The 27,957-nt window shown below is 45.1% G+C and overlaps 1 protein-coding gene across 3 annotated transcripts in view; it reads right to left on the reverse strand.

The window, feature by feature from the left end:
• Window positions 1-2,696: 2,696 nt before the first annotated feature.
• TRRAP (transformation/transcription domain associated protein) overlaps window positions 2,697-27,957 on the reverse strand; it is a 157,927-nt gene continuing 132,666 nt past the window's right edge. For all 3 annotated transcript variants that reach the window (XM_035131728.3, XM_035131726.3, XM_088657252.1), the window contains 6 exons: window positions 22,155-22,380; window positions 16,313-16,530; window positions 11,340-11,524; window positions 7,123-7,326; window positions 6,237-6,431; window positions 2,697-3,987 (listed from right to left, as the gene is read on the reverse strand). In XM_035131728.3, the coding sequence (XP_034987619.2) occupies window positions 3,703-3,987; window positions 6,237-6,431; window positions 7,123-7,326; window positions 11,340-11,524; window positions 16,313-16,530; window positions 22,155-22,380 (1,313 nt within the window). In that variant the 3' untranslated portion in view covers window positions 2,697-3,702. The remainder of the gene's footprint in view (window positions 3,988-6,236; window positions 6,432-7,122; window positions 7,327-11,339; window positions 11,525-16,312; window positions 16,531-22,154; window positions 22,381-27,957) is intronic.

Below are 27,957 nucleotides of genomic sequence, written 5' to 3' on the forward strand. Positions count from 1 at the left end.
CTGTGTCTTATGGAGCAATTTTTTGTTTTTCTTTTCTGTTGCAAGAGATTTTTCAACTGTTCTTATATGTTCTTTCAATGCTGATTTCATATCTGAAGTCGGTTTTGTTCTGTAAGCTCTAGTTTTTTTTGCAATTCATGTTTATCACTTTTCATTTTTCGCAATGCAAGAATTCAATATTTTATTAAACACACAGCCAAAGTAGAATAATATGATTATAAATGTAAGTAAATAGCATTGAACATGACATGTATAGCATTGAACATGACATGCATATCTACGTACAGTCGAAGGTATGCAAAAAAAATGTAATCCCTTGGGATACAGTATATACAAGCTGCTGTTATTCAGCAAGAAATTTGTGCTTGTATTTGAGGAGGGTGTGATTCAGAATATATTTTTTTCTTGTTTTCCTACTCTAAAAAACTAGGTGCGTCTTATGGTCAGGTGTATCTTATGGAGCGAAAAATACGGTATTTGCTCATGGGGACTATAATTATACTGGCGACAATTCAGAAGCAGTCCCTCCGAAAAGCAGCCTGCGGTGACATGGAACATTAGTCTGTTGTTGGCAACTGTGTGTCTCGAGAGAGAGAGAGAGAATGGAGTGTACATTGGAGGGTGAAGTCAAACCGCTGTGGTAGCAGCACCAAAGTGACCACTCTGTGTCACGGTCCGGTCGGCGGGCGATTGAAGCCCTGACTGAGGACGTCAGGACCAGAGGCAAGATGGTGATGTAGAAGCAGGAACAGGTGCAGGGCTGAGGGTCCAGCAGCAGGCAGTCACAGGGTCAAGGAGCAAGGAAGAGGCGAAGGTCTGGGAGTCAAGGAGCAAGGCGTTGGCAAGGCAAAGGTCCAAGGGTCGAGGATCAAGGCGTCGGCAAGGCAAGGGTCCAAGGGTCGAGGATCAAGGCGTCGGCAAGGCAAGGGTCCAAGGAGCGAGAGGCCAGAGGCAACCAGGCAGGGGTAGCGTTGCCGTGGCAAAGAGCTGAAGGGAAATGCTGAGCTTTTATCCCTCCCAGCTCCTGCCACCAGGTGCAGTGAGGTATCAAGTGGCCTCACCTGAGTGGCCACTCCTTGCTTCTCCAGCACAAGCTGAGGTCTTCACCTGAGTGGCCACTCCTTGCTTCTCCAGCACAAGCTGAGGCAGGCCCCAGTCCTGCAAAGCACTACAGGCCCCAGAGCCTGACTCCTGCCCATACTCCTCACACTCTGGTATCCATGTTGGTCCTACTCAAGAGCTGACCAATTGAAATCGATGGACGTGACTGACTTAGGTGCATTAATTTGAATTGGCCTACTCTTGAGTAGAACTTAGTTGGCTACAACTCAATAGTTCTACTCTTGCATATGACTTTTTTTTTTTAGATCACCCAGGGTTATTAAGGTTTTCAATTTATGGTCACTTGTCAGATGGGACTATTTTTCAAAGAGTCTACTATAAACAATGATGCAAAAGCTGGCGACCCGTGACAGAATCTTTATCATGTCACTCAATTATTGCTACCTGTTCAAGCTTTCTAAATCTAATGTGCTGCGGTGGTCGAAGTAATTTAACGGAAGGTGTATTTATTCAGGTAGGTAGCCGTGTTGGTCTGGTATCTGAAGAAGTGTGTATGCACATGAAAGCTTATACCCAGAATAAACTTAGTTGGTCTCTAAGGTTCCACTGGACAATTTTTTAATTTGTTTATTTATATATAATTGTTAGACTAAGAATAGGTGCTAATTTAATGCTTATAAGAGCTCCCTCTCCATATTTAGCATTTATGTTTACAATATGTGTGGTTAAACACAGTGGTCCCTCGACTTACGAATTTAATCCGTTCCGAATGCACATTCGTAGGTCGAAAAGTTTGTAAGTCAAAAAAAGCGGTTTCCCATAGGAATGCATTGGAAACGGGGGGGAAATCATAAGTCGAGTAAACCGCATCAAAAATGCGTAAGTCGAGAAAACCCCATCTAAACCGCAACAGTTTTCCTTTCGGATGTCGAAAAAAACGTAAGCGTGCGGCCATTTTTTCTTCATTCGTAACTCAAAATTTCGTAAGTCGAGTACTTCGTAAGTCAAGGGACCACTGTATATATAATGCACTTTGTTCTGCATTTTGGTAATACAATCAGCAACATCTATGGAAGGAAAAGCTCTCTTGAGCTGCTACTGCTGCAACACACCAAACAGAAGAGCCTTCTCAGCCGAGATACTGCTGCTAGCCCAAAAACAAACATACTTCCTCATAAGCTTGTACCAAGCCAGGAGTTTTAAATTTTTTAAGAGCAGGATGCAGGTTCTTGGAACACGGCATTATGAACTGAGAGCTGTTCTCCATTCAACGAGAAACAAGAACTCACCTAATGCCGTACTACAAAACGTGGCCACAGGAAGGATTGCTGCCAACCTCTCTGGACTAATTATTCAAATGTTAATTATTTAAGTAGGCGCTGGGTGTCCTAGGCCCTGTTTAAAACGGCACAAATGGCTAGCAAATTCATTACTGCACCAGGCTCTTGTTATGTACAGGTCTTGTTCTTGGGTTGATTTAATATCTGCATTACCAAGAAGTGACATTATTATCTGCACACTGCATACAGTTTTGTAATGCCATCAACCCTCTCTACTTTGGAAGCCTTGTGTTGCCACTGCTTATTTTAATTCACTGCCACTGAGACCACTTCAAGAAAACGAGCACCGTTAAATCATTTTAGAAAATATTTATTTTGAAAAAGTTCGCTCTGTACAAATTTGAACTGTAACATTCTCAACACTGCAAGTTTTTTTTTATAAAAAATGCTAACATGGACCGAAATAAAAGCCATTTCTTCACCCCCCCTTCTTTTAAATTACAAAGGTTCAAACTAAAAATGTTTCCTTGAGAAGCTACTTAATGATACACATTTAAAGATGGCAAAGCTCAAGAAATAACCAGCTTATCTTATACTTTCTGACTTGTGTTGCACACTGGTTCCATCAAAATATGCAACTTAATGGATGACAAATTCACTTTTACAGTGCTCCTTCTACACAGAAGTAAGCCTCTAAACTAGGTTTCAGAAATGGGTCCATCTGTACAATGCACAGCAACAGTTAGGGAGAAAACTAGCACAATTTGATCATTTCTCACCCCATAGTGACCCAAAAAGAGCAATCCCCCCCTATACATTTTGTTACAAAACCACTGTACAAACCCACTGTGATACACACATATTTCTGACTGAATTAGAATGGCATTCATTCCAGCAGCCTTTGCACCAACCGGAAGGTAAACAACAAAGAAAACACTTTTTATAAAATGAAAAACAGGAACGTCACGCAGGAAGACCCACAACGTGTGGATATGAATTCCTTTAAAGTGTTCTTGAAATAAAACAAAAAGTTTGAACAAGTAGGCCTGCAGCTTCTGAGCCACAAGCGTATCCTCGCGGCAGCACGAAGCAGGAGATGGTTCACTGCGCTGTTCCGAGTCTTCTCTCCCCGAGCCACTTCAAAGGAGCGATCCTTGGACAATAAGCATGCAAAAATGACTTCGAGGGGCGAAGAGGCGGCGGTACTTCTGTAAACATGATCACCCTGAAGACTGATGACGGGGTCAGGACGGGTGGAGATGTAGTGGCAAAGCAAGGCATGGTTCGCAAAGAAGTGTCCACATGTCCCCACCCTTCTCCCCACCGCAGCTGCAGGCCACAAGAACTTCACGCTGCCGAGTCAGAGCCAGGGGTGCCAGGCGGGATCCATGCGGCAGAGGTTGTCCAGGCTGTTTGCCGCAGCAACCAGGGTGTTGACTTTGCTCTCCCCCCCTTCGAACTGTGCCAGGTTATGCAGGCGAGTCATGATGGCGGTCACGGCTTTCTGAACCAGCGAAACCAGCTGCTGGCTGTCCATGTTCTCCGGCTGCCCTGCTGCCGAGAGTGGGGAGGAGGTATCCTCTTGGGTCTTCTTGTGCCAAGCAATTATTTCGTCCCGCAACACAGTCTTCAGGATGCCATCAACCTACGAGGAGCGGGGAGGGAGGGAGCGAAAATAATTATGTCTAACTAGGAGGGACTGTCAAGGGACTTGGCCAAACTGCAAGGAAAACGTACCGTCGCAGTGCTTTGGCGTCCCTGCAATAAACCTTAGCAACAACAACAAAACTCTTTACAGACAACTGCAGCCTAGAGTGAGCTGTGTTATTAAAGGCTATGCATTTGATGTTTCCTTCTAGAACCATTTGTGACAGCTTACTTTTGGCTGTGCCCACCTTATGGAACTCCTTTGCCCCAGGATGTGTGGCTCTCTTCCCCCCCCCCCACTGTATTTTCCTCCTGTTTATTGAAGCCCTTTTCAAACTCAGGCAGCTTTTATTTTATCAGGCGGACAATTTTTTTACTTAAAAAAAAAACCCCACTTCTGACCCTAGTCTCTTTTGTAGTTGTTTTGTACTCTTTCCGCAAAACTGTAATTTCTGTGTTTTGTAAGCGAGCCCTGAACAGAAGAGGCAGAATATAAATGTTCCGATCGATCTGAAAAACCCGAGCCTTTAACTTCAGAAAAACCCAATGCTTCTATAATTTTGATCCTCCCCACTTTTGTTTTGGGCTGTTTGCCCCCCCCCCTGCCCCCTTGCATTTAAGAAGTTAAGAGAGGATTTAGCACAACTGCAGGTTGAGTCTTTAGATGCCTAATTAGGGAAATCACACAGGCGTACCACCTGAGTTCTTCGTGTGTCACGTGGCGTGTTTGGTGTAACGCAGAGACTGCAAATTTGCCACCCAGCTGCGAGGAGATGCTTCAACTTGGTGAAGTGTTAGAATTTTAAAAGGAAATAAGCCCATTCCTTGAGCAAACTGTACCCTGCCAAGAGCCAAACTCCATCAAAACCACTATATATCATGAGATTCCTTTCCCACTTAACAAGCTGCCAAGACAGATTCCTATTTGTGACATTATTCGGGGGGGGGGGGGGAAGCTAAACGATGTTGCTGATTTGCAACCCGCGCCACCGTTCTCAGGCTTGCAGACACCAGCATTGTCGCTGGAACGCTGTGGCAACTGCTGAGGCACGTTAATTTCAACCCAACAGGCCAGGCTGAGAGCAGAATTACTGTCCGCTTTGTAGCATTCTGCCCAAGAAACAGGACCGCACAGGAATCAGCTAGGCTTTTTACGGATCTGCTGTGAGACGTGGGAAAGTTAATTCATTCTCTAATTCTCTGGAAAATCCCCCCCCCGCCCCCCAAATAGGGTCAAACCAGAGAAGCTCTTTTCAGACGTGCTTCAGCTCAGTGCACAATCTACTGTGGTGATTCAGAAAGGGCAGGTGGGTGGGTGGGGGACACAAATCTGTAGGATGCAGGTTATCATCTGTGAGCCGAGTTCTAGGGACATCCATAGGATCAAGTTCATGTATCTGCATGTTACATTTTCAAACCGATCGTAAGTAGCTACTCTATAAAAAGTGGGGTGGAACACTTACTAGGAGCGCAGGCATTTTCGCTATAATGTACTGCCGTGGAAGTGAGGCCAATTCTGCGGAGGGCTGCAAAGCCAGGGCTATTATTTATTTATAAAAAGCTCATATTATGCTTATTTGAGATTTCTGCCCGGAGGAGGAGAGGCCAGCGTGGAGCTACATGTTAAACTAGAGAATACTTTAGTTTCTCAGTGAAAAGGAAACGAGAGCATTATCAGAAGAGCAGTGGCAGTGGGTGATAAACTCTTTCCCCACCAGTCGGTTCTCCCCTACCCTCACACATCTCCGCTTCCTTTGATAGGTTTATTTATGGTTTCTATGCCAAAGAGGCAGCGGCGGAGGAAGCCGCTTGGTGCCTGGGGTGGGGCACACAGGGGCGGGGCGAGGGGCTCCGTGGAGCCTCCGGAGTCTGCCTGCCCCCTCCCACTCAGTCGCCCTACAGCTGGGGGGGGAGGCAGTGGGTGGCCCATTTCAGCAGCGCAGAGCCTCCGCGCGCCCAAGCCACCGTGACTCCCCCAGGAGAGACGTGTGGCTCGGGTGCGCTGCAGGCCCCGCGGTGAGCGCCGCCTGGCATTTTGTCACGCCCCCCCCCCTCAGTGGTGACACCCGGGGCAGCCTGCACCCCCCCTTTCTCTGCCCCTGCAAAGAGGCAGGCGAGAGAGAGGAAGCAAAGAAGAAGAGCCAGGTAGGAAGATCGGGTGGCTTTCACAGAGGATGAAAGCTAAGGAGTCTAATTCAATTCTTTGGTATTTAAACACACAAAACTCCCACCCATATCTGTACATACCTTAAAGTTTGGTTGTGCGAAACAGCGAGCAACTGCAATCATAGATGCAGTGAGCGGACCAGAAACGCCAATAGTAGTGAGGAACTCAGAAATGTTTGGTGTGAGTCGAAACGGGACGGGGCGGTTGGCGTCAAGATCCCCCGTAGCATCATTGATATCAAAACGGAAGTATGCCACATTCAGTTTGCCAGTATCCTAGAGATTTTTTTTTAAAGACACACATATAAACCGTAAGTATGGAAATCAGAAGAAAAACAAAAAGCTATCCAAAACTGATTGTACCCATGCAAATCTGAACGACATCCCTTGCATTCAAGTTGTAAATGGGGGAAAGAATAAGCATAAGCTCTTCCAAAGGCATGTTTACGTTAACAGGCTCCTGCTCAGGCAATATGAGCACAGACAACGCTTAACAAGAATTGCAGACATGTACACTATTCCTTATTAGCAGGGGTATAAATATGACAGACAAAAACATCCTCAATAAAGTATCAATCTTGAATAAAGGGCTAGTAGAGGATCAGGGGCAGGGAAAAATATTGTTCCTATAATGTATTACATAGAGGGGAACAGGGGTCTCCTAGCAACTCTCAGCAGCTTTAACAAACTACACTTCCCAGGATTCTCTGGGGGAAGCCATGGCTGCTTAAAGTGGTATGATGCTGCTTTAAATGTACCGTGCAGATGAGGCCATAAATATAAAGTGGGATATAAATCTACTAAGCGAAAAAGCAAACAAAACAACAATTGTGAGGTGCCTTAGTAACCCATACGGATGAAAAGACACGTCTATTTGTGTTGTCATATATGTTATGCAAGTTGCCCCCAGATGCTGAAGGGAATCACGTGATGATTATGCAACCTGCAAACTAGTCCCAGTGCATACCTGAGCTATTTGCAGCATCTCAGGGTTAAGTCTGTTCAAATGGAAGACAAATTCTGCAAACCCGATCAGGGCCAACTGGATGGTGAACATCTTCCGGAAGGTCCAGTAATCGGTGGCGTTTGGGAAGGTGTGCAAAGCCCACTCTTTCAGCATGCTCCGCGGCACCATGTTGCCCTGCACCTCTTTCAGAATATCACGGAGAACCTAGAACGGGGGAGGGAGAGGAAAGGCATCAGGATCATGTATTTCTGTAAGGTTTCAAACAACTTCAAAGGAGCCTTTGCAACTATAATTAAGCACTTAAGACTGCAGCTATTGGGACGGACAGATTTACATCGGTTGACAACAGAAGAAACACATTATGTATTTATTTATTCCAGGTTAATTTAAATCCTTAGAGTTGTGTGTCATGTTACACTTGCACACGAAGCTACTTCAAGAAGCAGCTCCCTTTAACCATTTTGGGGTGGGGTTGTTGTTTTTTTAAGCAACACCTTCATTTAATGAAAGCTAAAAGCAAAATGATAAGTCTTATGAATATTTTAGCACATTATTTTCTTTTTTAAAAAATCGGGCTTTTAAGTAAGCCCGCAAAAGTTATAGTCTGCAGGGGTTTTTTTTCTTTTTAACTAGCCTGGTTTGAGAGCAGCAGCCTGAATATCTAAGCTGGCTGCCTTGTCTGTCGTGGAAACAAAACTGCTTAAAAATGCCAAAAACCTGTCTTCCAGCAAGTGAAGGAAGGATCCCTTCTCTATCAGTCAGTCCTCTGTGCTTCTGCGCTTTCCTTCCTCTGGATTTTCTTCCAGCGCGGAAATCAAAGGAGTCCCTCCCATGCCAACCTGCTCATTTTGCCTGCATGGAATTCCTTACTGCCCGTGGTGAAGAGGCAAGTTCTTAAACCCAAGCCTGAATGAAATGTGTTTTAGGATGCACAGTACTTGGGAGGTAAAATATAGTGCAGACCTTCTCTTTATAAAAATGAAAAGATAAAATGGTAACCCAGAATATTGCATTTGGGCAATATTGAATCAGTGGCAATAGATGCCTCTGGGTTTCGAGAGAGGGAGTGTGTACTGTAGGAGCTCAATATGCCAACAGTTAAAACTGTGGAGTCTGTGACTGTCCAGGGGCACAATATGAAGAAACCTTGCTGAACCAAGGAGGTCTAGCTTGTTCCTAGACGAAAGGAAATACCACCCATGATATCAGACTGGGCTGCACACCCACGAGGCCTTTATCCCAGCAGAAGGAAGGTGTAATAGGCACTGAATGATACTGTATTACTGTTCATTTTATTCAAATTGGGCTGCATAGCTAACCCATGTGATGGAAATTATATCATGCAATGTAGGCAAGATTTAAGACCCACAAGCAGAAGTGGGTAGGATGAAAAGAGACTGGTGCACCCATAATTACTTCAAACCAAACTTTTATCCATCTAGCATAAAACTAAAGCAGTGGCAAGGAACCAGTGGTCTTCCAGAGGTTGCCAGGCTACAACTTCCACAATCCCTCACCGGTAGCCATGTTGGGTGGGGCTAATGGGAGCTCAGCAACAGTTGAAGGGCCAGAGGCTCCCCAAACCTAAACCGCAGGCCCAGCAACTATAGTGTGGGCTTTGGTTTCCATGGGCAGCCTCTGAACCTCTTAGGCCAGGGGCCCCCAAACTAAGGCCCATGGGCTGGATGCGGCCCAATCGCCTTCTCAATCCGACCCACGGACGGTCCGGGAATCAGCATGTTTTTACATGAGTAGAATGTGTTCTTTTATTTAAAAGGCATCTCTGGGTTATTTGTGGGGCCTGCCTGGTGTTTTTACATGAGTAGAAGTGTCCTTTTATTTAAAATGCATCTCTGGGTTATTTGTGGGGCATAGGAATTCATTCATATTTTTTTTCCAAAATATAGTCCGGCCCCCCACAAGGTCTGAGGGACAGTGGACCGGCCCCCTGCTGAAAAAGTTTGCTGACCTCTGTCTTAGGCCTTCCTGCATGGCACAGATGTCGTTGTGCACATTCAACCACCGAGAGGCAATCTTATCTTTCGGCAGTCTGCACAGGGCCTGGTATGCTCTGGCTGCAATCAACATCCGCTTCAAGCATCTGAGTATTAATGTTACCACACTTTCCGCAGCCAAGTTGTGCCTCCCATGTAAACATCTGTGGACTACCTCTATATTTAATTACTTACAGCGTGGACTGGGCTAATTAATTAGAAGGAGAAAATAAAGTGGGGACCTGCTCCGCTGCACTAGAAAAGAACGATAATCACACTTGCTTAAATTAAATTACTCAGAGAGAGAGAGAGAGAGAGAGAAACTAAATTTCCACAACCAGAAGGGAAGAGCCTCAAAAAAGAAAACGGGAGAGAAAGACAGATGTTCCATGTCACTTAATTTTATTTTATGCTGTGCAAGGAATGAAAGGTTGTTTATTACAGACACAACTTTCAAGACACAACACACCTGGAACTGCACCAATTTCAATGGGAAGAAAGAGGACAGCACAATGCTTAATTATATGTGTTTAAGACTTTTAAAATAACTATTTATTATTATAAATGGGCAAGGGTGATAACGGAATACTAAGCCTTAATTACACCACTTCAGGGGGATTCAAACTGTGTTTTAGTTGGCCTAGGACAGGCACGTCCAACAGGTAGATCACGATCCACTGGACATCTGTGGTAGATCACTGGCTTCCCCCAAAGAAGCCCAAGAACTTTGGCTCCCCTAAAAAAAAAGCTAAACATTTAAGCCCTGCAGCCCATAAAGAGAAGCTCAACAACCTTGACCTGAAACCCTAAAGAACAGGTTTTCCTCTTCTGTAAAAAAACCTCAACAATTCTGACCTGAACCTCTAAAGAAGAGGGCTTTGACCTGAACCCCCAAAAGGGAGGTAGATCACTGCCAGTTTTTAACTCTGTGAGTAGATCGCAGTCTCTTGGGAGTTGGCCACCCCTGGCCTAGGAAAATAAAATGGCAGATATCGGACAGTTTTTTTAACGCCAAATGGGAAAAAGCTTCCCTTTTTTTTCATTTTTGAAAAGAGAGAATGGTGGAGAGACCAGTCTATGGACTGAAACACAAAACAGTGAGAGCAGGGCTTTCTGGGTGTCTGGAGCAACTAATACACATTACATCATTAACAGCTTTGTATTGTTAAGTCACATTATCAGGAAGCTTGTCCAGGACTGTTTACATTGATTCGCAGGGATGACCCAGGGTCTCATATAAAGGGGCTTCCCTATCATCTGCTACCTGACCCTTTTTTAAAAAAAAAAATAATGGAGATATATAGGATTAAATCTGGGACCTACTGTGGGCAGCACATATGCTCTATAAGTGAGCTATGATTCCTCTCCATTGCAGAACCAAAGCAGAGGAACAGTGGCCCAAGGTAACATGGTGAGTTCACGGAAGAACTTCTCAATGAAGCAAGTTTCTCCTTAAGTACTGTTTGGATTAGGGATGGCGAACCTGTGGTACTCTGAAAGCTGTTGAGACTTCGGCTCCCATCACCCCTAGCCAAGATGACCAATGGTGAGAAGTGATGGGAGCTGTAGTCTAACAGCATCTGCAGCACCACGGGCCCATCCAGTCCAGCATCTTGTTTTCACATTGATCAGCCAGATAGCCATAGAAATCCTGCAAGCAGGACCTGAGCACAACCACACTCTCCCCCTCCTATGGTTTTCAGCAGCTGGTATAAGGAAGCATAATGCCATCATTGACCATGGAGATGGAACATGGTCATCATGGTTAGTAGTCATGGATAGTTTTATCTTCCAGAAATATGTTTGATCCTCTTTTAAGCCCATCCAAGTTGATGGCCATCACTGCCTCTTGTGGCTCTGACAAGCAAAACAACCCACAGCTGCCTAACAAAACTTCTTTGTTGCATATCTTGTCCTTTTCTGGTCATAATTACGCTCTATTAATCATACAAGGTAGAGAGGTAACAAGGCTCTTTTGAGGGTTTATGTTTTCGGAGCTTTGCCACAAAATTAATGCAATGCAGGTGCCGGCTCAGTCCTCTGGCAGATCTACTTTGAAATATTGTTTTGCCGATAAAAAGAAGGGGGTGGGAGAGAGTGCAAGAGAGGGGGGGGGGTGAGATGAGATGGATGCATCAAATACGAGGCAAGGGAAGCAAAGGGATGCGAAGAACAGGCCTGGCGCAGAGAGCATCTTAACGCATTCGTCACAGATTACAGTACCTGATGGCTGGCCTGGGTCCCTCGCGCTTGGACGGTTGCCAGTCTGTCATAGTAGCGAGAAATCGGGCTGTCGTGCTCAATCCCCTTCTTGGCGCAGCGCTGCTTGTAGATCTCCACGAGGGAGAGAGATGAAGGATTGTCTTCGACCAGGCGCATCTGTGGAGAGACTGCCACGACTCGGGGGACTGGAGAGAAAGGGCCAGGAGAGGAGGAGGGAAATGTAAACTTAATGTCCTGAAGGATCACAGCGAACAAGCCCAACACATTATCTTTCCTCCTTCCCCAGGACATCCGTAACCATCAGGCCTTGTCCTTGCTTTTAAAGCTCTCCCGAGGACTCTCCAGCCTCCATTTCTTCTCTTCTCTCCCGAGACATGCAAATCCATAACCTCTCTGCTTTTCCTACCATCCTCAGCTTCTCAAAGGCTTGCCTGTTCCTTGGGAGCCTGCTGCTGCTCTCCGGTGCTGGTTGTAAGCCTCCCAGAGGCACCTGGATGGCCACTGTGAGAAGAGGATGATGGACTGGACCAGCCATTAGCTTTTCTTATGTTCTTAGAAGACATCGCCCATTCAGCTTGGTGCTAACGCCAAAGTTGCAGGTTTGGTCCCCATATGGGACAGCTGCATAGTCCTGCATTGCAGGGGGGGTTTCGACCCTCAGGATCCCTTCCAGCTCTAAAACTCTACGATTCTTGTGTCTCTTTGGAGGAAGAGTGGGGGGGGGGAAACAGGACCCCTCCCTTGAGAGAGACCTGGACTGGCAGAGGTGGCACTGAATCCAGGCACCCCCACCCTAAGACCAGGGGTCTCCACACCAATTGGCTGGGATCCTGGCCAGCTCTCTCTCTCACACACACACATGCCCATCACCCCCCCAAGCTGCAGCAGCAGAGAAAATGGCCAGCAAGGCCTCCTGTCGAAGCGCCTGGCCTAGCTAGACGTGAGGCTACTTTGCAGGAGAGTAAAGTACATCAGGCACTTACAGGGTTTGGGACTTGACAGAGACCCTGGAAGGGATGGAGCCTCTATAGAAGTTTCCCAAAGGCTGATGAGATGCTTTACAGCTGCAGCGAAAGCTCCCTCAGAGCTTCAAGCCTTCCTGAACTGCGGAAACTGACACCGTCCCTCCTCAAAACTTTGGCCGCAATATTAAGCTGATTAATCGGTCCGATTAAATTGACTGGAAACATTTCAACAGACCTATAAAAGCTCCCCTCATTAAAATCAGTCAGCAGAGTTTAAAGCATTTAAAATGATTTAATACAAAAAGACAGTCTCTTCTGTTTGTGAGGAAAGGGGGGGGGGATGCCTCTCCTAAAAGGACAAAAGCTGCAACACATGCATGCGCTGCTTAGCACAAGGGTGGGGAAACCTCTGTCCCTCCAGTCAACGTTCCCAATGGCCACAGGTGATGGGCGCTGTATTCGAACAACACCTGGAGTTACAGGTTTGGAGGGAGGGACACCTTTTAAAAAGAACTTTTGGGCTTTTTTCCTCATGTGCAAATGTCTGCAGATTTAATAATCAACCAACCAACCATTTAACTGAGTAAGAGATTAACCCAAAACTTAAACCTTCCCTGTGAAACCTTTGTGTAACCCTTTTGGCTAGCTGGAACCCAAGCTTAACTGCATATAATAACTGCATTTGCTCACATTAGTCCCTTGTTGTCTTTGCCAAGGTCAAAAATCCAGATGTTCAAATGGTCCCTCAGATGCGGCCATGGTTAAATTCCTGGCTAGAGCTAGGAGGAGTTGGCTCATGTGTTCCTCCACCTTGCCATAGGACAGGGGTTAGGAACCTTTCACTCGCAGGCCAAATCTGGCCCAGCAAAGGTCTCAATTTGCCCCACAAGCTGTTTTCCCCAAACCACTTGCAGCTGCCCCACACCCAATGTCATACATGATGTCAGGTGTGGGGCAAGTAGAGATGTGGCTGGATCAACTGCACAACCGGGTTCCCTGTGGGGAACTTGATCGTGAAGCCGATCCTGCAGAAAGCAGTTTTAAAGGCACGGCCAATCAAGCCTGCTGGATTGGTCATGTGACTGAGATTTCCCTGGGGAGCTTGGTTGTGGAACTGATCCCTGGAGAAAGAAGCTTTGCCAGCCTTGCACCAGCAGATAACAGCAGTGGATTGATAGGTGGGTTGTCAAAATTGGCTGGCTAACGGCGGTGGGTAACAATAAATAGGTGGCCTGCTGGATTCCCTACCAGTTACCAGGATCTGGCCATAAAGGTTCCCCACCCAATGTTGGACTATTGGAAGCTGCCTTATGCAGAGTCAAATCATCAATCCATCTAGCCAACTACTGTTTTTGCAGTCTGAAATTGGCTCTCTCAAGGGTTGCAGACACGAGTCTTTCCCAGCCATACATTAAGATGAACACCAGGCGCTATCTAGGCACAGGAATCCCTGTTAAAACTTCTTTTTGCTGAAAACCATTCTACAAAGGGGGACGTTACAACCTTAGACGGGTCAGGACCCCAATATCTTAAGGACTGCCTCTCCCCATATGAACTGACCCGGACCCTGCCTTTCATCATCCAAGACCCTCCTCTATGTCCTCCCTTCCCAAGAGGATTGGAGGGTGGCGGCAGGAGAACGAGCCTTTTCTGTGGTGGCTCCCTGACTGTGGAATGCTCTCCCCAGAGAGGCTTGCCTGGTGCCATCATTACATGTCTTTAAGTGCCAGGCAAAAACATTCCTCTTTACTTGTTAAATGTGGGGGGATGACTGTTATTATGATTATTTTATGAGTATACTTCTATTATTATGCTCCATAAAATAGGTGTTTTTATGTTGTACTCTGCCCTAGGGGTATATAAATCAATCAATCAAACAAACAAACATAATAATAATAATAATAATAATAATAATAATAATAATAATAATAATAAACAACTTGAGCTTGGGCTCCACCACAGGACTGAAATACCCTGTTCACTTATGGTGCCTCATGAGCAACAAGCACAAGGAGAAAAGGGTTTGCAAGAAGAAGAAGAAGCCTTCTACACCGAAGCAGAATCAGGACTGGTAAAGTATGTAGATATCAGTTCTCCCACTGCCGTGTTGATCGGCCTGAAGTGTGTCAAGTGGCACTCGCCGTCCACTCTCGGCACACTCAAGAGCTCTGCTATGAAAGACAACTCACAAGAAAGAACCATTTGCTTGTACTAGACGCCGGGCCCCACAAAGGCATTTCTGAATGAAGAGCTGTATTACCCTGAACAGGATTTCAAGCCTCCCATTGCTACACCACGCCAGCTGCAAATCTGGAGAGTCGTGGGCTACTCGGCTCACTTTTATGTCAGAGACAAGGATAATTTCTGCTCAGATAAAAATCCACCTACTGCTGACACGCTCGCTTTATCCGATTAAGCCGTGAAGCTCAATCTTTCGTTCCAAAAGAAGAAAGCCCAACCCTGGCTCAAAACTATAGGCGGTTCGGGAGAACGGTAGCAAATAGAGAGGAAAGGCCTGGCAAGCAGAGAGGAAGTGACCTTCAGCGACAAGGTTATTCCCGTTTCACTAAGGCTCTGCCGGGATGCCTTTAGCTCCGCTTTATACCTGATGCGTCACCCGCCGAAGGCTCTACATTCTGTTCTTATATTCAACCAAGTCGTACTCAGGGAAAACCCACTGAAATTAATGGACCAATGTTCACCATCATGTCCATTCAGTCAAATGGGTTGACTCCCAAGTATGACTAACATTGGATACAATAATTACTGGGACGCACGTGGCGCTGTGGTCTAAACCACTGAGTCTTTTGGGCTTGCCAACTGAAAGGTCGGCAGTTTGAATCCCCATGACAGGGTGAGCTCCCATTGCTCTGTCCCATCTCCTGCCAACCTAGCAGTTCAAAAGCACACAGTGCAAATTGATAAATAGGTACCACTGTGGTGGGAAGGTAAATGGCATTTCCTTGTGCTCTGGTTTCCGTCACGGTGTTCTGTTGCGCCAGAAGCAGTTTAGTCACGCTGGCTACATGACCCGGAAAGCTGTCTACAGACAAACACCGGCTCCCTCGTCCTGAAGCGAGATGAGTGCCGCAACCCCATAGTTGCCTTTGACTGGACTTAACCGTCCAGGGGACCTTCACCTTTTTTACAATTCTTAGTACGGTAGCAGTAGTACAGGTAAATTGCATCTTACGCTCCTTTTACTTAGAATCATAGAGCTGTTGGGACTCCTAGGATCATCTAGTCCAACCCCCTGCAATGCAGGAATCCTTTGTCCAACGTGGGGCTTGAACCCACAACTCTGAGATTAAGAGTCTCATGCTCTGCCATCTGAGCTACATGACTGCGGCTTTGCGCGGTTGCATGGGCCAATGGTCAGAGATGATAGCAGCCGTAGTCCGGCAATATCCGGAGGGCCTGAGGTTCCCCCACTCCTGCCACTGAGGGAGCCTCTCTGCTATGTGGTAGAGGGATCGAGGTGAATGAGCAAAGGTGCACAAATGTTGGCTTGGCTTACAAGCCAGTTCTTACTCGTTTTCACAAGCAACGCCCACCCTGGTCTGTGGACAGGTGCAGAGGCCTTTGGAGAGCGCGCAAGACTTCTTAGCTGCACGGAGGGATGGAGAAAAATAGCAGAAAAGGCCCCTGCTGTTCCTTTCCTGCTCCAAACTGCAGCGCAAGCGGAAGCAGACTCCACTTCTCCTTTGAGCAAGCCCTCTGACGAGTGCAAAGGGCTTGGGATGTTGAAGTCTTCTCTTCTCCGGGCCATTAAGAAAGAGCAGGAGAAACTCCCGCTGCTTCTTTTTGTATTCAAACCTCAGCGTGAACGAGAGTCTGGGAAAGGATTCCTTGCATCCTTCCAGCCAGAGGACTGACGGCTGGCGTACCGGGGGACCCTTTGGAACTCAGGACTTGTCTTCTCAACACATCTCGAGGTTGTGCATAACAAAGAGTTATTCAAGACACTTGTTTGAAATCCTAGAAACAGCTCGCTGCACCCATACCTACCTGTGAAAAAGAGATGCCTCTTTGTGGTTTCCTTCCTCTTCTCCAAACAGGGGTTGAGGAGGCGAAGGAGCTGTAACACTCGTTCCTCTCTGCGTGACTCTGTCAGGCAAGCATCGTTCATTACGAGATACGGGTAAATCTTTCCATTATGGCCTCGGATATAGAGTCTTCTGGCTGCAGTGTTATGCTTTTGTACTATTTCCACTCTGGGCATAAACCTATCAAGGGGGTGGGGAAGAGAGAAAGAGATAAAAGCACCTGAGCTTTCAAAGTCTAAAGCTTCATTTCTTTCCTCCAAGATAAAAGCTAAGATTTTTTTTTAAAAGGGGGGGGGAGACCCTGAAATGCCATACTTAAAGCTAACAAAATGAAGCATATTAGCAGCTGAGTTTCTGTAAAACTAACATTCTTATTATGAATTTTTATAATGATGCAGCTACATTTTCTATTATGTGGCTCAGCCATGACTGGTATTTTGTATGAAAAGCTTCCAGCATCTTTTGTCTTCTCCAAATTGACTGAGAAATTATTTTTTAATAGACAGCAACAGCAAAAGCAAGTCACTTGGTGATTGGGTCCTGATTTCTGTATTACTGTCAGTGAAACCACGACGGGGCAGAAGACTGAGCATGCAATGGGATGCTTCAGATTTGAGAGCAGTTACAGAAGTTTAAAGGTCATCCACTGATGCTGATGCTCACACACACACACACACACACACACACTTCCCCAAAATCTCTCTCAAGTACACATGGAAGAGCTAAATTGAAATGCATCCAAAATGGTCTTGAAAGGCAGAAAATAAATCCATTCACTTTTAAAAATGGCTTAATTCTAATTCTGCACAACTTCTCAACCCACCAAGCTGAATCCAGCCCATTACCTGCAGCCCAACATATATTCAACAAGCCCAACAGAAGAATCACACAGCTGCAGAGTGTCTCTGGGTGTGTGTATTGCAAGCCATCTAATTTAACCACATGCTTGATGCAGGAAAATCCAGACAGAGAGAAACCCTAACAGATGGCTACCCAACATCTGCTTACAAAACCTCCAGTGCAGGAGAATCTATGGCAATTGGTTCCACTGTTGAACTGCTCTTACCGTTAAGACATTTCTCTAATGTTTTACCCATTAAATCTAGCCCTGCCCTGGGAGCACAGGAAACTGCCTTAAACCACTGGTCCATCTAGCTCAGGACTGTCGACACTGACTGGCAGTGTCTCTCCAGGGTCACAGACAGATGTCTCCCTCCCAGTCCAACCAGGAGATGCTATCCTGGGACCTTCCACAATAAAAGCAGTTGCTCTACCACCAGTCTTTGCCCTCTGAGTGACAGCCCTACAGGTACTGTAGAATCATAGAACCGTAGAGTTGGAAGTGGCCATGAGGATCAATTAGTCCAACCACCCGCAATGCAGGACTCCTTTGCCCAACATGGGGAATAATAATAATAATAATAATAATAATAATAATAATAATAATAATAATTCTATTATTTTTACCCTGCCCATCTGACTGGGTTGCTCCAGCTACTCTGGGTGGCCTCCAACATATATAAAAACATAGCAAAACATTACAAATCGAAAGATTTCCTACACAGGGCTGCCTTCAGATGTCTTCTAAAGGTTCTATCTCCTGGACACTGAGGTCCAGCACCGAGGGCCTTCTGGTAGTTCCCTCACTGCGAGAAGCGAAGTTACAGGGACCCAGGCAGAGGGCCTTCTCGGTAGTGGTACCTGCCCTGTGGAAAGCCCTCCCTTCAGATGTCAAAGAAATAAACAACTATATGACATTGAGAAGACATCTGAAGGCAGCTTGGTTTAGGGAAGTTTTTAATGACTGATGTTTTAATGTATTTTTAATCTTTTGTTGGAAGCTGCCCAGAGTGGCTAGGGAAACCCAGCCAGATGAGCGGGGTAGAAATAATAAATTCTTCTTCTTTTTCTTCTTCTTCCTGCTACTACTTCTACTACTGAAAAGGCCCTCTGCCTGATTCCCTGTAGCTTCACTTCTCACAGTGAGGTAACAGCCAGAAGGCCCTTGGTGCTGTATCTGAGCCAAGACTGAACGATCAGGGTGGAGATGTTCCTTCAGGTATACAGAGCCAAACCCACAACCCTGAGATTAAGGGTCTCATGCTCTGAATTATCCCAGTTTGGTAGTACCCGTGCATGGTCCCACTCGGCCTTGTCTTCTTCAAGCCTAAATGATCCATTGAACCATTCCTCACAGAATGCACCTTCCCATACCCTCTGAACCATTTTTTTTCTGAACCTTTTCCAACCTGTCAATTTATCTACCTGCAGCACAGAGAACTTAAGACTGCATCTAACAACATTCTACGCAACAATAGATGTGCTAAAGCCCATAAATTTCGACGGACCTACTCTGAGCACTTGATACAACCCATTGCTCCATATGAGCACTGAGCAGCGGTGGAGGTGGAGCCAACCCAGAGGCCGGCACTCAGTGGCAGGGCACATGTTTTGCAAGAAGAAGGGTTACCCGGTCAATCCCTGGCATCTCCAGATAGGGGACCAGGGAGCAGGAGGTGGCTGCCTGAGCGCCCAAGGAGTCAGGGCCCGTGAAAGCAGCTGCGTCATCTAACCTGGTTCAAGGCAGCTTCCTGGGGAGGCCTGTTTTAGGTCTTGCTCATGCCAAAAATAAAATTCTTAGGCTCTGGACCTCAAAAACCGCAGGCAAAGTTCTGCTGAGAAAAAGAGAGCCTTCCTGCTCCCTCCCTCACCCCAGCTGCTCTCAACAGCCTGGGGGGACCCCCCCAAATGGTGTGCACTGCCGTGTGATGGGCAGCAGCTGGGAGGAACTGGCAAAAACTGAAGACCTCTCCTCCCTTTCCATCCTGTATGGCTGGAATATCGTTTCTCTCACTTTTAAGCAAGACTGCTTTATTCAGGTGAGTATTTATTTACTTTTTACATAGTTTTTGCGGCTTTTCTTCTTCTTTTAAAAAAGTGCTTTTTTAAGTTTTCAAAAACAGCAAGGAAACAAAAAAAATGTGTGGAGCACATTACTGCAGCTGGAATAAAATAAACAGAAATCTCAGCATACTTTTGCAGACATCATAATAAAATAAGATTCTGCAACGGGGCAGTTTGGAAGTAAGAGCCACATACGTAAGGTAGCCTTGCCACGTAGAGATGTGTATTGTTGTGGGCCTATGCAGTGCACTATTTTTATTTATAAAGCATACGAACAGTCACCATCTCACATCAAAATGGTCTTGTTTTAGAAACCCTCCTGTGATGGTTTAAATGCTCGGGCCAAGGCTGCGTCCCATACTCTCCCAAACAATCCACCCTAAGAGAGCCTTGATGCAGATGTCCAACATAAGGCAATTCTGAGTTTGGCTGCTTCAGCAAGCAGCAGAGCTAACAGCTCCTTGTGAACAAGGGTGGGATTTAAATCTCTTTCAAGAGCCAAGAGAGATAATACTGGGTCCAAGGTTAGAGATTGCCTTGTTATTCAAAAAACAACGTTAGTCAAAAATATGGATGGTCAATTCATGAAAGACCTAGAAAGACTCAGTGGTATAAAGAGTGAAAAGAAAGTAAAATACCTGGGGATATGGTTAACGGCAAATAATCACAATATCTTTAACGATAGCTATGCAAAGGTTTGGAAAGAAATAAAAAAAAAGGTCTGCAAATTTGGAGCAGAATGCAATTGTCAAGGTTGGGCAAAATTTCTGCTATAAATAAGAATATACTTTCAAAGATGCTATTTGTATTTCAGACAATACCTATAGTTAATGATATTTGAAATTTTAAGGAATGGCAGAAAGATCTATCTTAAGTTTATTTGGCAGGGAAGAAAACCCAAGATAAAACGCAAAATTATGATTGTTATTGTTGCTCCTAATGCTACTTTCACTGCTATTTTGTTTTACTGTTGGGATTCTTTTATTTTACTGTTGGGATTCTTTTGCTGTGATTTCTATCTTTATTTGTAAGCCGCCTTTAAGTCTGACTGCATCATGGAAAGGTAGCATCCAAGTGGGGAAATAAAGTGGCTTCAATTTGTGCAAAGAGCACTTTAGATCGTCGTTGTGACTCCCAACATAGGAATACAGGAAGCTGCCTATTGGTCAACCTAGGAAGTCAGACCACTGGTCAATCTAGCTCAGTATCGCCTACACTGACTGGCAGGATTATGAGCAGGAGCCTTCCTCAACCCTACCTGGAGATGCCAGGGATCAAAGCTAGCACCTTCAGCTGGCGAGGCAGATGCTCTATCACTGAGCTATGGCCCTTTCCCAGCAAACCACAGGTTTGAGCCCGGATCTCACAAATGCTATTCTAGAATTACAAAGAGATATGTCTAGAATTACAAAGAGATATGTCTAGCGCAGGGTTTGAGAGCCGGGTACCAGCCACTTAAAATCAACGGCTCTGAACCCTTGGTCCATAAAATGCTGACTTCCGTAGAGGTGCTCTCTCTATGGGTCTCTGTCCTCATCCCTGCAGGAAATGGCCGAGTTCAGCTTTCATGACTGTGTAGGAGGGATTTTAAAAACAACACATCGACTCCCACACACCAGAAAGTAGTTGCTTGTTAGCCAGGACTCTATAAAGGACAGAATGCCTTCCTGTTGGCAGGCTTAGTTTCTCTCGCCTTGGAAAGAATCAAGCGTGCAGATGCACACTGCTGTTGGGAGCCCTTGGGAACATCTGACTAATCCCTGGCAAGACACCAAAGTAGATAATCAGGCCTTGAAATGAAAAAAAAAGGTAGGAAACTAATGGCTCAAGACAGGGAAGGCCAATTTCGTTCAACCCTTGGTACATCCACCAAATTTTAATCAATGAATGGAAGAAAGAAGGTTAGTCTGCAATTTTGCCTCCTAAGGAAAAGAAATTGTCAGGAAACAGAAATGCTCCAAAACCGGGAAATTACATTTCTCATGGAGAATAAGGCAAAATCGTACTTTTCGTTTGCTAGATCTGTTAACTGTAGCTATTTGTTTACACTGCGTTTTCTATTTATTTACTGGATTTGTATTCTACCTTTCAACCTAAAATCTCTCAGACTCAGAGCAGGATAGGGGTAAAGAGTGTATATTTATAAATGCAACAAAAAAAACCAGATCTAAACAAAACCGACACTTAAGGCTGCAGTTAAAACTTCTTGGTAAAAATATCAGCTAAAAACTAGGATAAGACAATGTTAGCACACAGGAGAGATGATGTGTGGTGCTATCCTTTTACTTTCTTTTGTAATCTATCTTTAGATAAAAAGCCTTTGAGTACAGCCTGTGTCACTTTAAATTCCTGTGCAGCACACATTGCTGTGGTTCGTTAAAGGTGTTGGGAACTGTAGATCTGTGATAAGGAAACTACAATTCCCAGGATTCTCTGGGGGAAGTCATGTGCTTTAGATGTGTGTGGCGACTGTGGCGTGGCTCTCCTGCTCATCTTCCATGAATTCGTCTGTAAACCCGACCAAATATGGTGGCAGAAACTGTTTCAGGCCCCAGATCAGGCATGTCAAACCTGCGGCCCTCCAGATGTTTTGGACTACAATTCCCATCTTCCCCAACCACTGGTCCTGCTAGCTAGGGATCATAGGAGTTGTAGGCCAAAACATCTGGAGGGCCGCAGGTTTGACATGCCTGCCCCAGATGATTGCCTGCCTAATTTTGGGCTGGATCCAGACAAAGTTAGTTGAACTTAGGTCCCCAGGAAATCACTGAAGCTAATTTATGACTAACTAGTCCTACTAGTGACCTACATTCACCTACCTTAGCCTGGAACTAACCCAAAAAGTTCTGGTACGTATAACTAGTACACTTCCCAGCCTTAGCTTCCAACCCCTGCCTTACCTTGCAATCTTGATGTAATAATGTGTCGGCTTTGGCATAAGGAACTCTCCAGGAATTTCCACTTCGGCTGTTTGGGCTGAGAAGTTGCTCAGGAATCGGCACTTTTCCTCTATGAGGAAGAACTTGGGAAGCTGCTTTGTTTTTGCCTCGAGAATTTTGATCCATTTCTTCAGCTTAGAAATAAGATTGTGGAGCTTCATGGAGCCTGGCACGCTGAAGTCGAAATCTAGCAGATAAAACAAAATAAATCCAACAGAAAATTGCTTGTTAGAAATGTGATGCAGATATTTAATCAAAACTCTGCTTGGTGTTAACACCTTGCATAGTTAAGGTATCTGGGCTTTGCAGCCTTACCCTAGGGAACTGCTACCTTTTTTCTTTAAGGGAGATTTGCACAATAGTAAAATGAAGGAAAGCAGGAAAGATTATTATCGCATACAACAGAAATTATTATAGTAGTCACTTTTAGCCTAATACACATTATTGCCAAGCAAAACCATGTATAAAATAGATGAGCTGTTAGCAAAAGCGATTCAAGCTCATCTGTTCCAATTTACACTGGCAGAAATTACACATTAAACACACTTGTTTCTGTCATTTGTTTTCCCATTATGTGGATGCTATTTCTTGTTGGGCTATGCCTAAAACCGCCTTTTTAAAAATGTCCCTGAGCCAAAGAATTTATGCTTTTGAATTATGGTGCTGGAAGAGACTCTTGAGAGTCCCATGGACTGCAAGAAGATCAAACCTATCCATTCTGAAGGAAATCAGCCCTGAGTGCTCACTGGAAGGACAGATCCTGAAGCTGAGGCTCCAATACTTTGGCCACCTCATGAGAAGAGAAGACTCCCTGGAAAAGACCCTGATGCTGGGAAAGATGGAGAAGGGGACGACAGAGGACAAGATGGTTGGACAGTGCTCTTGAAGCTACTAACGTGAGTTTCACCAAACTGCGGGAGGCAGTGGAAGACAGGAGTGCCTGGCGTGCTCTGGTCCACGGGGTCACGAAGAGTCGGGCACGACTAAACAATAACAACATGCGTCACCTGTATTTGATATGTGTCACGTGGGGATGCTTAACCCAAGACTGACCCTGATGAAGTTATCAGCCAGCAACCAGGATACATACCCAATGCCTAAGCCAAAGCCTTCTTGCATCTGCAATCAATAAAGTCGTGGCCATTTCAATCCCCAAAAGGTTGCCATGTCATTTATTGCTTCCTATGCATTAGGAACCCTGATGAACTCTGCCTTACTACGACTGGGCCCACAACCATAGAGAGGGTGACACCCTTTGTCGAATGATCTCCATAGGGAGAGTTTAGATGAACCTATCTCGTTAATGGGACGCGGGTGGCGCTGTGGGTTAAACCACAGAGCCTAGGGCTTGCCGATCAGGTTGGCGGTTCAAATCCCTGCAACGGGGTGAGCTCCCATTGCTCAGTACCAGCTCCTGCCAACCTAGCAGTTTTAAAGCACGTCAAAGTGCAAGTAGATAAATAGGTACCGCTACAGCGGGAAAGTAAACGGTGTTTCCGTGTGCTGCTCTGGTTCGCCAGAAGCGGCTTTGTCATGCTGGCCACATGACCTGGAAGCTGTACGCCGGCTCCCTCGGCCAATAGCGCAAGATGAGCACCGCAACCCCAGAGTCGGTCATGACTGGACCTAATGGTCAGGGGTCCCTTTACCTTTTATCTCCTTAATAAGCTCAGGTATGAACAAACCTTTTGTCCACAAAAACAACTGTCTCCTCTCTTTTCGCGTAAGCAGGCAAACTGGAAAGTTTTCAATTAACTATAGTTTCTGTTTCATCCAAGCCAAGAAACAATGGTTAACAGCTTCAGAAAAAGCCATAACAGCAACCCAACTTCAAACCATGATTTAATAGCCTGGTTTTTTTTTAAGCTATTAATGTTTCCTTTTTGGATGAGATGGAGAACTACATGGAAGACTTCTTGGTTTGCCTTGTGCAAAAAGAGGAGCTAAGGGGCTTTCTGCACAGCATATTAAGGCATGATACAGGTGAAACTCGGAAAATTAGAATATCATCGAGAAATGCATTTATTTCAGTAATGCAACTTTAAAGGTGAGACCAATATATGAAATAGATGCATGACATGCAAAGCAAGATATGTCAAGCCTTTATTTGTTGTAATTGTAATTATTTGTCGTTAGGCGGGTCAATTATAAATGGAATGTAATTAATGAAATGTAATAGCGATGTTTATTTTTGTATTGTTGTAAATATTTGTTTTATTGTGGAATTTCTAAAAGAAAGCATTTGTAAAATTTAAAAGAAAAAGAAAAAGAAGTTGCATTACTGAAATAAATGCACTTTTCGACAATATTCTAATTTTACGAGTTTCACCGGTATGTCTAAATGCAATCTCAGATATCCCCATTTCTAAGAGTCAGGCATCATGTAGTAGAAACTGCTCAATTCACCCAGGCATTTTTATACAGTGGACGCTCGGGTTGCGAACGTGATCCGTGCAGGAGGCACATTCACAACCCGCAGCATTCGCAACCCGCAGCGCCGCGTCTGTCCACGTGTGGGTCATGATTCAGTACTTCTGTGCATGGGTGAGTGCCGAAACCTGGAAGTAACCCGTACCAGTACTTTCGGGTTTGGCGCGGTGTGCAACCTGAAGCGTCTGTAACCTGAGGTATGACTGTAACGGCTTTTACCAAACAGTGACTAACTTACATTCACACTGAATGGTTTTAATCTGCTGTTCTATGTAGTATTGGCTTCCAGGCCATCTCTGCATTTTTTTGATTTCCCCTCCTTTCATCCTTGTACTTATTATGATTTATTGTTTAGAAATTGGTTTTACTGGTACTCACTGAGAATGTTGCATAAACCTGAAATGGATTGGGGGGGGGGCTCTACTTGGATTATGTCTGAAGAAAAGGCAGGGTAGAAATGTTTCAAATTGACACAAATGTGCTAAATAAATTAAATATCTACCGAAGAACGATGCTGCAGACAGCATAATTCCATTTAAGCAACACAAACATTAGCCTTCCGAGTAAGGCCCTATCTTCACCATGCATTTAAAGCAGTATCATACCACTTTGTCATGAATTATGAGACGTGCAGTTTGTTAAGGGCGCTGAGAGTTGTTAGGAGACCCCAATTCCCCCAGAGTTACACTCCCCAGAGTGCCCTGGGGACTTAAACCGCACTTTGAACTATAGCTCTATGTGGGCGATAGGGGGTTTCCTAACCCTCAAATCTGAACCTCTCCCCACCTTGCCTTGTGTCCAGCCTGAACCTCTTATTGTCATATACCAGGCACAGGGAAACTCGGCCCTCCAGATGTTTTGGGACTACAACTCCCACCATCCCTAGCTAATAGGACCAGTGGTCAGGGATGATGGGAGTTGTAGTCCCAAAACATCTGGAGGGCTGAGTTTGCCTATGCCTGTCCTATACCCTGGCTGTGCCTTACAGGACATGTTAGCTCTAGGAACTGCACGGTCCCTTTTGGGGGCTGGGAGGGGACGTCTTAGGGCGTTCTGCCATAAAGGACCAAGCCAGCTTCCATCTACATGGGGCCACTTTGGGTTCCTTATCAAGCTCTGTCAACGTATCACTAGGAATGCGTCCAAGACGGAAGCCAGATGCTGAAAATATATCAACCTAAATCAAGATACCTCAAAAGTACCATGATTAATCAAATTGTTTGAAGATATTATGGAGAAGCTTCTGCCAGGCTGAGTTCAAGCTTATGAGTGTTCCTGGTGGATCCAGAAACTGTGGCAAACCACTAAGTCCATATCAAAATATATACCAGGTGCTCTCAAGTTGTTACTGGACTATGACTCCCATCACTCCTGAGCACTATCCAGGCTGGCTGATAGGAGTTGGAGTCCAACAATATATGTCGGCTGCTCCTGATATTTAACAACAGCAATCTTTATTTTCTGAGTGTGAATTCTTATGTAGCCAAAATAGCACCTTCCACAAAGAAGAGGGAATAGTCAACTGGTTTTGACGAATGCTGAGGTTCTCGGAGCTACAAGAAATTTGTGAAGGGAAAAAACCCACACGGAGGGAGGGCAAAAAAATCACAAACAGCCCAATGAGGGCTGAGCATGCTCAGTGACAATGGAATGCTGGTCAGCTGGGGGGGGGGGGTCTGAGGACAGAAAAGGGGAGGGGGAATGGAATGGAGTGACTGGAATCTTGAACAGGGAGCTCTGTACGCACTGCAACATTTTGCTGCAGGTCCCATTGGCATTCGCTATTTTAAAAAGCCAGCCTCTTCCCTCAAATTTAATGTGCATCCCAAGTCATGCTAGCTCATTAGAAAGGTAGTGCTAAGACATACTGACTTTCATATGCTGAACTGTGGCACATGAAAATAATTTAGAGGAGGTTATCTATAGATAGCAAATATTGAAGAGCACTACAGGGCTCAAAAAATTAAGACCTATTTAATGCTCAACTTGCTCAAAATTTTCCTAGCAGTTTCAATAAAAAACTGTTCTATCACACTTGACACGGAACAATGATGCCTGCCATTTTCAAGTACTTTCCTAAAATTAGGTAAGGTAAAAGGTAAAGGGACCCCTGACCATTAGGTCCAGTCGTGACCGACTCTGGGGTTGCGCGCTCATCTCGCATTATTGGCCGAGGGAGCCGGCGTATAGCTTCCAGGTCATGTGGCCAGCATGACAAAGCTGCTTCTGGCAAACCAGAGCAGCACATGGAAACGCCGTTTACCTTCCCGCTATAGCGGTTCCTATTTATCTACTTGCATTTTGACGTGCTTTCGAACTGCTAGGTTGGCAGGAGCTGGGACCAAGCAACGGGAGCTCACCCCGTCACAGGGATTCCTAAAATTAGAGTAGAGCAATTTACGTAGTCCCTATAAATCTGCACAGGAATCTTTTCGTATGACCTGGGGGGGGGGGGATGTGAATAGACTGGTGTCAATGAACACGTTTCAATTTAAATCTTCAAAACAACCTTTAAAATATCTACCAGACAGAAGCGAGCAAAAGCAAGCACGGTCCACTGAGTTTTATAGCGCGGAGGAATTGGAATATAAAAAACTGGCCTCAAAGAACTGAGGGCTGTACCCAAGTAAAAGGGTCTTTCTCTTAAACTACCACATCACTGGATGCCAGCTACAATTGAGCCTCCTAACCTAGTCCAGTAGCCTCCAGATGTCATTGAACTACAATTCCCATGAACCCCAGCCAGCAAAGGACAATGGGACTTGTATTTCAGCAAAATATGGAGGGCAACAGATTGGGGAAGGCTAACACAGGCAAACAGAATATTTAAATGCAGGCAAAGCAATAAGATAGAGGCCTTTAAATGTAGATCCTATATGGTGAAATAAGCATGCCTAATTATTATTATTATTTTTTTGGGGGGGGAAGAACTACAAGGCTCCACTTGCTCTTACTTACTTACTGACTTATTTATTTACTTATTTATTTTCCCCAATCTTCAGCTGAAGAAGGCTACCCGTGTGACGTAGAAATCAAGTATCATTAAAGTAAAAAAGCAAAAACGGCTTACATGTACTCTTTTAAAATGACGAAAGCCACCTGTTTCCAAGTGTACAAGCAAGGAATAACAAAGGCAAGTAGCTTAGTTTAGCCGCTTAAGGTAAATATGGAAAAAGTCGTTCCTGCGGACCAGACTCTGAAAAGCTACCTGAGGCACAATTTAAAGGCTAATTTGCTTTGAATGCAAGGACCCTTGACCCAAGCTGCATCAAGTGCCGGTTTGAAATTCTCCTCAGTAGTGCAAAACAGACACCAAAACTCTTTCTAACTCTCA

The sequence above is a fragment of the Zootoca vivipara genome, chromosome 13 (assembly GCF_965207765.1).
Source record: "Zootoca vivipara chromosome 13, rZooViv2.hap1.1, whole genome shotgun sequence".
Lineage (NCBI taxonomy): Eukaryota > Metazoa > Chordata > Lepidosauria > Squamata > Lacertidae > Zootoca > Zootoca vivipara.